This window comes from Amblyraja radiata, chromosome 28, assembly GCF_010909765.2.
Source record: "Amblyraja radiata isolate CabotCenter1 chromosome 28, sAmbRad1.1.pri, whole genome shotgun sequence".
NCBI classification, from domain to species: Eukaryota; Metazoa; Chordata; class Chondrichthyes; order Rajiformes; family Rajidae; genus Amblyraja; species Amblyraja radiata.
In genome coordinates, this window is record NC_045983.1 from 14,589,654 (window position 1) to 14,601,215 (window position 11,562).

At 51.9% G+C, this 11,562-nt stretch overlaps 1 protein-coding gene across 1 annotated transcript in view; it reads left to right on the plus strand.

Annotated features, from left to right (window-relative positions):
• Positions 1–9,068, plus strand: part of spag5 (sperm associated antigen 5) — a 37,902-nt gene extending 28,834 nt beyond the window's left edge. The window contains exons 18-24 of the mRNA XM_033046379.1: positions 366–492; positions 1,343–1,475; positions 3,093–3,194; positions 4,971–5,123; positions 5,882–5,956; positions 6,611–6,691; positions 8,535–9,068. Coding sequence (XP_032902270.1) covers positions 366–492; positions 1,343–1,475; positions 3,093–3,194; positions 4,971–5,123; positions 5,882–5,956; positions 6,611–6,691; positions 8,535–8,621 — 758 coding nt within the window. The 3' untranslated portion in view covers positions 8,622–9,068. The remainder of the gene's footprint in view (positions 1–365; positions 493–1,342; positions 1,476–3,092; positions 3,195–4,970; positions 5,124–5,881; positions 5,957–6,610; positions 6,692–8,534) is intronic.
• Positions 9,069–11,562: the final 2,494 nt, after the last annotated feature.

Consider the following 11,562-nt stretch of genomic DNA (forward strand, 5'->3'; position numbering starts at 1 on the left):
GGCGCTGTAAGGCAGCAACTCTACCGCTGCGCCACTGTGCTAATGAGAGGGATTGAAAGATGCGCAGAGTGGAACTATTAGAATCACTATGGGAGCGGGGGGGGGGGGAACCAGTGTATTGCAAGCTGCCTGGAGGGGATAGTCGACGCTGCAGTCCTCAGTCTCCTGGCACATGACACTGGAAGTTGTTCCTTATCCCAGCTTTCCTCCCGGAGCAACTATGATGGGTCTGTTCTCCTCCCGCCCCCACCCAACAGGGCAAAGGTGGGCTCGGGGATGTATGGGGATGGAGTGGGACGGGACCGCCACGGCTGTCACTGCTGGGTGCTGCTGTGATTCGGGCTGTGCTTTTTTTTTTCCTGCAGCAGACATGGAGGACACCCTGCAGCAGCGGGTGTGCAGGCTGCACCGGGCGCTGGGGAAGCTGCTGGCCGTCCGCGCGCAGGCCGAGAGCGCAATGAAGCTGCAGGTGCAGGAGCTGCAGCGGGAGATGTAAGTGTGGTGTGTTTTAGGGTTGCCTGTGGGGGTGGGCAGGTCTAGGTCTGTCACTGGGCAGCCCCCCCCCCCCCCCCCCCCCCACCCAGCTTCACTCCATGGCTCCGGGGAATTCCAGTCCGAGGTGGCGTGGGGAACTATGGGGGGGGGGGTTGGTTCCTGGCTGAGGGGGGATAGTACGGAGACACCTTGCATGCCCCGACTGTTCCATTGGGCAGACACTGATGGTGAATTCTCCAACATGCTGGCCAGTGTCCATCTCCTGGGCTGGACACTACCTGCTGTGCCAGGATTACCGGTGACCTTGGTGTTCCAATGTCCACTGTGGGGGCAGCCCTGGAGTGATGGGACTTGCTGCTGGGGAACCAGGAACTCTGGCGCTCGGCTCACTGCTGCATGTACAGTTAGGTTGGGGGGGGGGGGGGGGATGTATCGCACTGGTTGAGACCACGTCGGATCCTTTACAACTCCTTGTCAGTTAGTGTACATGAATGCAGAGCCCACCACCTGATCTCCTGCAGCAGTTCAGTGCAGGATCCTTGGCTATAACCGGCCCCAGTCTTTGCTCAGTCTGGCCAGTTTGGCACAGGCATGGGTCAGGGAATCTCCGCTCCCCACCCTCCATTGCACATTCCAACAGTCCGCGTCTCCCAAGGATTCGTGCCTTCTCTCCCTCCCCAACTTTCTTCATTTGGGGCAGGTTGACCACACCAGCGCAGCCTCCAACGTGTGCAGCTGACTGCCTCCTGTCACAATCGCGGTCCGTGCCGCGAGGAGAGCGCACACCCCTGGGCTGGTCGGCCGTGTGTGGGGATCTAACAGCCCTCTCCTTGGACTTTTTCCACAGCTCGGTGGGGCGAGAGCAGCAGGAGGCCAAGAGCAACAAGAAGCAGCTGGAGCTGCACAGCCTGCAGAGGAGGGTTGGCGAGCTGGAGGCGGAGAACCGGCAGCTGGCACGGGAGCTGCAGGCACACGCCAAGGTGGGAGACGCTGGTGTCCGCGTGCTGCAGCCGTGCACAGGCACCCGGGCACGTACCGTTCTGCACGGGATTGGGATGGGTACAGATGTGGCTGTGTGGAGAGTGAAGCCTTGTGTTGAGGCTGGCCCTGTAACGTTCAGCACTTGACCATGGCTGTAAAGCCTCCATGTAAACTGCAAACTCACCCCCAGCTCTACCTCTCCTTCAGGCCTGTCCCCTTAACTCCCCTCTGCCTTTCGCAGCCCCTGTGTCTGTGCTTTCTCTCCCCCCACCACCCCAACCCCAAGGTTAAATGTTGACCTCAGTAGCTGCATAGTTGTAGAGTCATACAGCATGGAAACAGGCCCTTCAGCCCAACGTGTCCATGGCGACCAAGATGCTCCATCTAAGCCAGTCCCATTTGACCACGTTTGTCCCATATCCCTCTAAACTTGTCCTATCCATGTATCTGTCCACATGTCCATTAAATGCTGTTATAGTGCCTGCCTCAACTATCTCTGACAGCTTGTAACGTACACCCCACCACCCTCGAGTCGGCTGTGTCTTTGTTTTCGCTGTCACATTCACTCTGCCCCGTCCTGCCATTTCCAGTCCAATACCGCTGTGTCTTGAGCCAAACACACAGCTGGAGGAACTCGGCGGGTCAGGCAGCATCTGTGGCGGGAATGGACGGGTGGCGTTTCAGATCGGGGTCCTTCTTCAGACTCGAGTCGCACTCAATCTGTGGAATTGGTCCCAGCCTGAAACATCGCCTGCCCCTTCCCTCCACAGATGCTGCCTGACCTGCTGAGTTCCTCCAGCATCTGCAGTTTCTTGTGTCACTGTGTCTACGTGCCATGTCCTGCATCCTCCAATGTAACATGTCCATTTTATGCTCCGACCCATTGAATGCTTCAATCGGCTCCTCCCCTGGGGCAGAATCGACCACATTCCTCACGTCTTTGCTGTGTATTTTCTTTCCTAGTTCTGTTCATGCTTCATTTGCAGTTCTGCACACAAAGCACCAATGTTGTTCCTGTAACTGGACATTTCATGCTTCTGTTGATGGGTGTTAGTGCTGATACTGCAGCAGTCGAACATCTTTCTGACACCGTGCAGTGTCGGGCTGGCCTTGCTGCAGTTCCCAGCAGATGAGATCTGCTCGATCAATTCTATTCGAATCATTCAGCATGGTAACAGGCCCTTCGGCCCAATCTGTCCATACTGCCCCATCTTAGCTGGTCCTATTTGTCCACATTTGGCCTAAATCCCTCTAAACCTTTCCTCCAAATGTTTTTAACGGTTGAAGAAATGCTTCTTCAACCACCTCCACTGGCAACTCCTTGCATATACCCACAAACCTGTGTCTTCTGGTTCATGACTAGGAGTGTCCTGCACCTCTCTACCTCCTCCCTTTAACCGGTGGTCACCCATCCACTTCTGCCTGTGCCCGAGGCACGTTATCACCTATCTATGACTACCACAGTCTCCTCGATGGCCCCAGGCCCATCCAACTTCAGCTCCCGACCCCTAATGCTGTTTAACGTCTGGAAACCACTCTCTGGCAACTCCCGGTCATATTTACAGGCACGTGGTACGGTTGCAGTGCTGAAATGACAGGTTTTAAATCCTTTGCAGACTAAATGTGAACTGGAGCAAGCCTTGGATTGTCAGAATGAGACCATCCTCGAATTTAACAAGCTGTTGGATTCCAATCTCGAGGAACACTCGCAATTTCTGGTAAGGCTTTATCCCCCCCCCCCCACACATGGGAACGTATATTCACCTCGGTCCAATAAGTGAAGGGCGGCCACGATGGCGCAGTGGTAGAGTCTGCCCCACAGCACTTGCAGCGCCGGAGACCTGGGTTTGACCCTGACTACGGGTGCCCTCTGTACGGGGTTTGCACGTTCTCCCCGTGACTGCGTGGGTTTTCTCCAAGATCTTCGGTTTCCTCCAAAGACGAACAGGTATGTAGGTAAATTGGCTTGGTGTATGTGTACATTGTCCCCAGTGTGCGCAGGATAGTGTTCATGTGCGGGGATGGCTGGTCAGTGCGGACTCAGTGGGCCGAAGGGCCTGTTTCTGCGCTGCATCTCTGAACTAAACTAAAAGACTAGACCTCTCCTCTCCTCAGTCGCTCCCCAGCCCATTGCCCTCCCACTGAGGCTGCAGGCCATTTACCAGTGGAGCCACTGTTACGATCAAACTGTCATGATGCTGTCGACTGGATAATAGAAGCCCATACCTACTGTCTCTGAGGAAGGCTCATTAGCACAACAGGGAGCTTCGCTCTGCTTGACCCTGGGATTGTATGATGTGACAGTACAGAGTGAGTTTCTGGCGCCCAGGTGCGTGTGGTCGGACAATGTAGAGGGAGCTTCACTCCGTGTCTGTCCCTGGAGTGTGTGTGTGATGGGATGGTGTGGGGGGGGAGCTTCATTCCGTCCTATCGCACAATCCAGGATCAGACACTGTAAATGTTTAAGAAGGAACTGCAGATGCTGGAAAATCGAAGGTAGACAAAAATGCTGGAGAAACTCAGCGGGTGAGGCAGCATCTATGGAGCGAAGGAAATAGGCAATGTTTCGGGTCGTTCCGACCCGAAACGTTGCCTATTTCCTTCGCTCCATAGATGCTGCCTCAACCGTTGAGTTTCTCCAGCATTTTTGTCTACCTCAGACAGTGTACAGCTCTCTTCGCACCATTCTATCACACACTCAATTCAATTCAACTTTAATGTCATTGCACAAATACTGAGTATGGGTACAACGAAATGCAGTTTTGCGTCAGTCCGTAGTAGTAGTGCACATAGAAATTTAAAAAAAAGAAGATACAGAATAATCAAAAATACAGAATAATTAAACAATGGGGACGGAGGGACCGGAGAAATCTATCGGCGGGACTCCGAGTTCAGCAATGTGATGGTATAATTGTAGAAGCTGTTCCTCATCCTACTGGTACGAGACCTGAGGCTCCTGTACCGTCTCCCTGATGGGAGGAGGGCAAACGGTCCATGGTTGGGGTGGGAGGGGTCTTTAATGATCTTCCCAGCCCGTCTCAGACACCGTTTTCGGTGGAGGGCATCCATGGCAGGGAGCGGGGCACCGATGATGTGCTGCGCGGTTTTCACCACCCGTTGTAGTGCCTTCCTGTCCGCAACAGTGTAGCTGCTGTACCATACCGTGAAGCAGGTGGTCAGGATGCTCTCGATGGTACAGCGGTAGAAGTTAAGGGTCCAGGGTCAGACACAGTGCAAAGGGAGCTACGCTCTGTCTGACTTTGTCAGTGTTGGAAGGGATGGTGCCGAGAAGGAGCATCACTCTCTCTACCACTGGGTGCGTGTGACTGGATGGTGTATCTCGGGGGCTTTTGACCCCGACCAAGGTTGATGAAACAATTGCTACTTGTGGCTGCCAGACGGTGAGAGATTGGGGAATGTTTGGTGTGGGTGAGGGGGGAGGGGGAGGGGTCTGATCAGATTGCCGGGAGTGACGTGTGTGACCCTGGTTTCAGGCGATGAAGCAGCAGGTGACTGATATGAGGCGGCAGCTGCAGCAGGTGGAGACGGAGGCCAGCACCTACCGCGAGGAGTTTGCCAAACTCCAGGGCCCCGGGGACGCGCTGGGCAAGGACTGGCTTCAGGAGAAGGTGGATCTCCAGCAGCAGGTAAGGACGTGACTGGGGCGTGTGTGGTGGCGCAGCGGGTAGAGCTGATGACTCACAGCGCCAGATTCAATCCTGACCTCGGGTGCTGTCTGTGTAGAGTTTGCACGTTCTCCCTGTAACTTCTGCGTGCTCTTGTTTCCTCACACATCCAAACACGGGCGGGTTTGCAGGTTAATTACCATTTGTAAATTGGCCCTAGTGTGTAGGGAGTGGGTGCAAAAGTGGAGTAGACCGTGTGTGATAGTCTGGAATGCTGCATCATTGAATCAATTCACTCTTGCTACACTCTGGTCCACGGGGTACAGGCTGATGTTGGCAGACGTGAATCCTTCCTGGGGCTAGGTGGGGTTGTGGGCATTGACTTCCAGTCCCAGCATGGCAGAGCTGGATAATTCATGGAGCCTCTCCAGTGGTCAGTGATGCCCAGTGACGACCATTTGGCCCATTTAGCCTGTGCTGGCTGGCGATGCTGCCCATCGTGGCTCGCATCCTCGCCCAAGCAGAGTCTATTGATCACAGGCTATGATGCCTCCTCACTGTAAGTCTCCGTGCCCACTGCCCCAGGCAGCGTCTCCCCGACAGACACCGCCTGCTGCTCTGGGCCACGGCTGGCAGGGAGGGGGTGTGGACGGAGCAGGCCGATTGAAGGTGTGTGGCCCTGGGGCGTTGGAGACCCATTGCCGACCCTTCATCAGTGTGGGGAACAGCACTGGAAACCGCCTCACAGGCTTCTCATCTGCTGACCTCTTCAACCCAAGGTGAGGAAGTTGCGAGGGGCTTACTTGCAGAAGGACAGCGAGATCCAGCAGCTGAAGGAGAAGATGTTCAGACATGTGAGTGGCTTCTTGTGGACTTGGTGCAGCTTGTGGGTGGGTCCCTGTCCCTCCCACCCTCTACACATCAGCCCACCCCTCTAGAAATATACCCCCACCCTTTCCACAAATCAGCACCCCTCCTTCAATCAGGGGCTGCTTCAGGGCAGGAGGTCATTGGGCCCCTTCTCCCCATGTCTGGGAGAGTTGCCCTCCTCCTCCCCCACTTTACCCGTCTGCACTGAGCAGCATTTCAATCCCTGGCCCTGGGTGAAGCTTGCACACCCCCTGGGCTTCCTCACATTGCCCACACAAGCACCTGGTCACTGCCAGGGCCAGGACTGGTCTGACGTACTGCAGAAGGTGCCTCCAGCATCCCTGAGGCTATTAACCCCACCAGTGGTGTCTCTCTCTCTCTCTCTCTCTCTCCAGCGGTCAGGACTACAAGCTCTGCCAGTCCCCTCCTGTCATCTTCCCCTGTCCCACTCTCCTCTCGGACTCTTTGAGTCAATCCCGGCTGCACAACCCCAGGCCGGGAGCTGGGGGAGCGAGGGGCTGCTCACCGATCCATCACCAAGGCTGCTGTTGTGAGAGGCGGTCGGTCTGCGAGGAGGTTGTTCAGTGGTTGTGTTGCGTGGATCAGTGACGCCTCCTGTTCCCCCCCCCTCTGTCTAGAGAGCCATCCTGGAGGAGAACAATCAGAAAGCAGAGACCGAGGTGCGCAAGCTGGACAACCTGATAGAGCACATCAGACAAGTAAGTGGCTGGGGAACAGGGGGTGGACAGGATGGGGTGCAGCTCTCTTTTCCACCCCCCCCCCCTTCCCCTTTCCTGTAACATCTGGAGGTAGGAAGAATGGCTCCCATCCGGACTCGGAACCTCACTACTCATAAGGTCATAAGTGATAGAAGAATTAGGTCATTTGGCCCATCAAGTCTACTCTGCCATTCAATCATGGCTGATCTATCTCTCCCTCTCTACCCCATTCTCCGGCCTTCGCCCCATAACTCCTAACACTCGTAGTAATCAAGAATCGACAAATCTCTGCCTTAACAATACTCTGTCCCAGGGGAGACTGCATCCCCTCCTCCCCAATGCATCCCTGCACGTGCCCTCCACTGATGGTCTTCACCAAAAGTGTTCCTGTAAATGAGTATCGCCATAAATGAATAAAGGGATATACCTTGAGAATGGAGATGTGGAGGAATTTCTTTAGCCAGAGGGTGGTGAATCTGTGGAATTCATTGCCACGGAAGGCTGTGGAGGCCGAGTCATGGGGTATTTTTAAAGCAGAGCTTGATAGGCTCTTGATCAGTAAGAGCTCCGAAGGTTACGGGGAGAAGGCAGGAGAATGGGATTGAGAGGGAAAGATAGATCGGCCATGATAGAATGGTGGAGTAGACTCGATGGGCCGAATGGCCTAATTCTGCTCATGATCTTCTCCCCAGCATTCAGACTCCTTGGTCCAAACCCTGCTTTCCCCTTTAGCCTTGTCCTTCACTTGCAAGGGCGTGCATCCCCGCCACCTGTTTTTTTAACTCATCCCCTCTGCTGATCTGTGGCACACACGACCCCTTCTCGAGCCTCCACTATTTTTAGTCCTTCATCACCTAAATGATTTTTATACATATTATCATGTCCTGTGATGGGAGTTGGGGAGCTCCCAGGATAATGATCTGATTACCTACTTCATAAAGGAAATCCTAAATTAGAATTCAATTAAAATGGTAGGACTGCAGGCTGATTCTGCAGTAGGGCTGCTGCCTGCTGTACACCCCTCCCCCCACCCCCCAGCATCAGTCAATAAGTGCCACATGAAGCCCAGATTCCTGGCTTTACTCAGGGCCGCCCATCCCTACATGTCGCATTCCAGCTAATGCTTATCTTATCTTGGTGTGGTGTCGATGGGGGGGGGGAGGGAGGTTGGTTTGTGTGATGGGTCATCTATATCTGGAACGAGCTACCAGAGGAAGCTATAGGAGTATATATAATTACTGCTTTCAAGGCATTTGGACAGATGTATTGATAGGAAAGGTTTAGGGGGATATGGGCCAAATGCAGGCAAAGGGGACTAGCCCAGTGTGCAAACTTGGTCCGCATGGGCGAGATGGGCCAACAGGCCTGTTTCTATCTGTGCAGCTGAGTCTACAACTCCATCTGCACTTCATGCATTGGAAAAAGTGGACAACATAATGGAAAATCTTCACTCCAGTCATTTCTCCCCTCCCCTGTCATGCAGTAGGTACAAAAGCCTGAAGCACATAGCACCAGATTCAGGAACAGCCTCTTCCCTGTTATCAGACCACTGAATGGTCTTTCCATAAATTGGGTGTAGTCCTGATTATCCAGCCTGTCTCATTGTGGCCTTAGCACTTTTTATTTTTTCATCTGCACTTTCTAACTGTAATGCACACATTATATTCTGCACTCTGGTTATTTTTCCCTTTGCGCTACCTGTTGTGCTTGGCATGGCTTGTTTGTACTCGTGTATGGTATGATGGACCTAGAGAGAGTGTCTAACAAAGTTTTTCGCTGCATCTTGGTACACATGACAATAATAAACCAATGCCAACACCAGTCTTATCTGTCTGTCTTTCAGACTCTCCATTCGATACCTGAAGTGGTGGGCAGCTCAGCGGAGTTGAAGTGTCTCCTGCAGTGCCTTGGAGATGATCTGGCAACATAGTGTGTCACGGGGCAAATGTGCCCCCTTCTCTCTCTCGCTGGAGGAGGAAACGGCTGTTGTGAGGTGTGGGCTTCTGGTTGATTCACTGTAGGATTTGTGTCTCCAACAGTTTAAAAGCCCAGCGTTTCTTATTTGTACAGAAGACCAGAGAGTGCAGCCACTTGATGTTTATTCTAGCTCTGCCTGACAAGTCAAATAGTTCCAGCAATTTGTTTGCATTAAAGATCTTGGGGTTGACTTTTCTCTCATTGTTGGAGTCCACTGCCAACCCCCCACCCACTGAGGCCTCTACACACAGTGCAAAGTATTTATTTATCAGTTGTATATAACTACCAATGTTGTAATCCTGCTCTGTGTTTCACTGCCGCTCTTCCTGATTGTTGCCTGTCTGTAGAGATCTGCCCCTCTGAATATTTCCCCTCTGTACCATAAAGTTGCATCTGTTGACATCGTGTGTTCTTCTCTTTATTGCGGTCACATTGAACCTCTGGTTGAGTGACCTGCTCTTATTTCTTGTGCGATTTCAGGAATGAACAATTAACAATCTCTCTGCATCATTTCCTCTGCTGAGAGTGGATGATGAGAGATTGAGCAATGTTACCTCTTTGCAAGGCTTGAAGGTCACGGGAGAATCCACTTACACACTCACTCGCGTTACAAAGACTTTTGACCCATTTGCCCAGACAGTTGGAACTGCTGCCCAATCATCTGTCTAACTGTGTGTCATTACAGATCGCAGCAGTAGTCAGTGAACGTGACCGATCTCCTCGCCCATCAGTGTTCTCACCAGTATCTGTCGCCCACCCGAACTGCCCCTGAGAAGGTGGGCGTAAGCTGCCTTCTCGACCCACTGTGTCAGAGTGAGGAAGGGGCTCCTCCCACAGTGCTGCTGAGGAGGGAGACCCTGGATTTGGCCCCAGCGCTGATGGAGTGGTGATTATGGTGTGGGAGGGTAGAGGCTGGTGAATGGAGTCGGGTGCTTAGTCCTGGATGGTGAGGAGCTTCTCAGGGTTGTCGAAGCTGCTCATTCAGGCCAGTAGAGCATGTTCCATCACACCTGACGTCCCCTGTAGATGGGGGGCAGGTGTTGGGTGGTCAGTCGCTCATTGTGGGATCTCAGCCCTGACCTGCTCATGTCCACGGTGTTTGTGGCTGGTTCTATTAAATTTTGCATCAATGGTGAGCCCAGGATGTAGATGCTGAGGCAGTTGGTGCTGGTAAATGCACTCCATGCGTCTGCCTTGTTGGACATGGTTGTCTTCTGGTTGTTTTGTCATGATTATACCATAACTAATCCATGCAACAGCACCACATGTTTCTATGTTAACCTATCCACTGTGCTGTCACCTGTGTGTCTACCTTTGATTCTTATCCAGCATGGATACCTACTCCCAGGTCCCACTGTTCTTCCATTCTCCCTCTGGCCTCCCATTCATTGTGTCAGGAGTCCCCTTCTTAGACCACCTAAAATGTATCACTTCATAGTTATCAGGATTACATTCCATGCCAATGCACCGCACAATAACATTCTATAATCTAAGACTATCCTCACCATCAAAATCACCACCAGTGAATGTTGACAAAGTCAAACCCTTAATAAGACTCAAGGACGTATAATTGACCATCAGCAGTGGGTTTATTTTACTTGCACAAGTGGAGAAGTCTCGGTCAAAGGCTGTGATCACAACTCCAAAGTTAGTCGGTACAACAGGATATTTATACACCAAAAACCTGACAACTGAGGAAGTAGAAAGGCGAGGCAGATTGATGTGTTAATTAAAGGATCTATACTTACATTATACAAAGGTCGTGACTTTTTGCTTCCGGACACACGGTAAGGATGCTTAATATGTTAATGCTTGACACTAGATTGTGACTAGACACAAAGTGGAGTAACTCAGCGGGTGAGGCAGCATATAAGGAGAGAAGGAATGGGTGACGTTTCCGGTCGAGACCCTTCGTCAGACTGAAGATTCCACAACACTGGGGAAAAGAATATTCCTCTCATGATTTTAATTACCTTTATAATATGATGCCTCAGCTTCCTGAACTTCATGGAATATAGCCCTAGACTGCCCAACCTCTCTCTCTAACTCAGGCCCTCAAATCCTGGCAACACCCTCATAAATCCTCTCTGCACTCTTTCCACCTTCATGCCATCTTTAAATGCCACATTTAGGGTGATTAAAACTGAATGCAATATTCCATATGCGGTTTTAATAATGTCTTACAGAACTGTAACATAACTTCTATACTTAATTCCCAGACCGAAGGCCACCATGTCAAAACCACCTTCATCGTCCTTTATCTACCTATGACACCACTTTTCCAAATGTAGATTAAACAAACCCTTCATTCTTTCATTTCTAATAACTTCCCTGCCACTGATGTCGGGTTCCTCACAATGTCCATTCTGAACATCATGCCAATTAATCTCTGTCTGCATGCCCAAGGGTTTCGGCCCGAAACTTGCCTATCTCCTTCGCTCCATAGATGCTGCTGCACCCGCTGAGTTTCTCCAGCATTTTTGTGTACCCAGTGATCTCCTCTTGATTCCTTTAAAAGGTGCTTTGTAACTTTGCCGACGCCCTTTATGTGGCAACTGTTGGGTATGTGGAACAAGGACTTTTACAGTGACTTGCACATGTGACAATAAAACATTCATTCATTCACCCATCCCCTCGGTAGCCTGGGTCCTGGGGGTGCATCCATCTTTAAGGTTACTAACACTTTCTCCTTTTTCAGTGGTAACTTTGTTCTGGAATTTCACTTCCCTGAACTCTCCAACTGCACAGGTTATGCAAAGGAGAGTGTTCGTGTGAGAGTCGCCGCATCCTTGGCTCCCCATGGTCTACCATTTTGGTCCTCTTTATTTTCTGTCTCCCTCTGGTATTAGTTTACCTAACGCTGCCAACTTCTTCTCTCTCTCCGACCTCCTGGT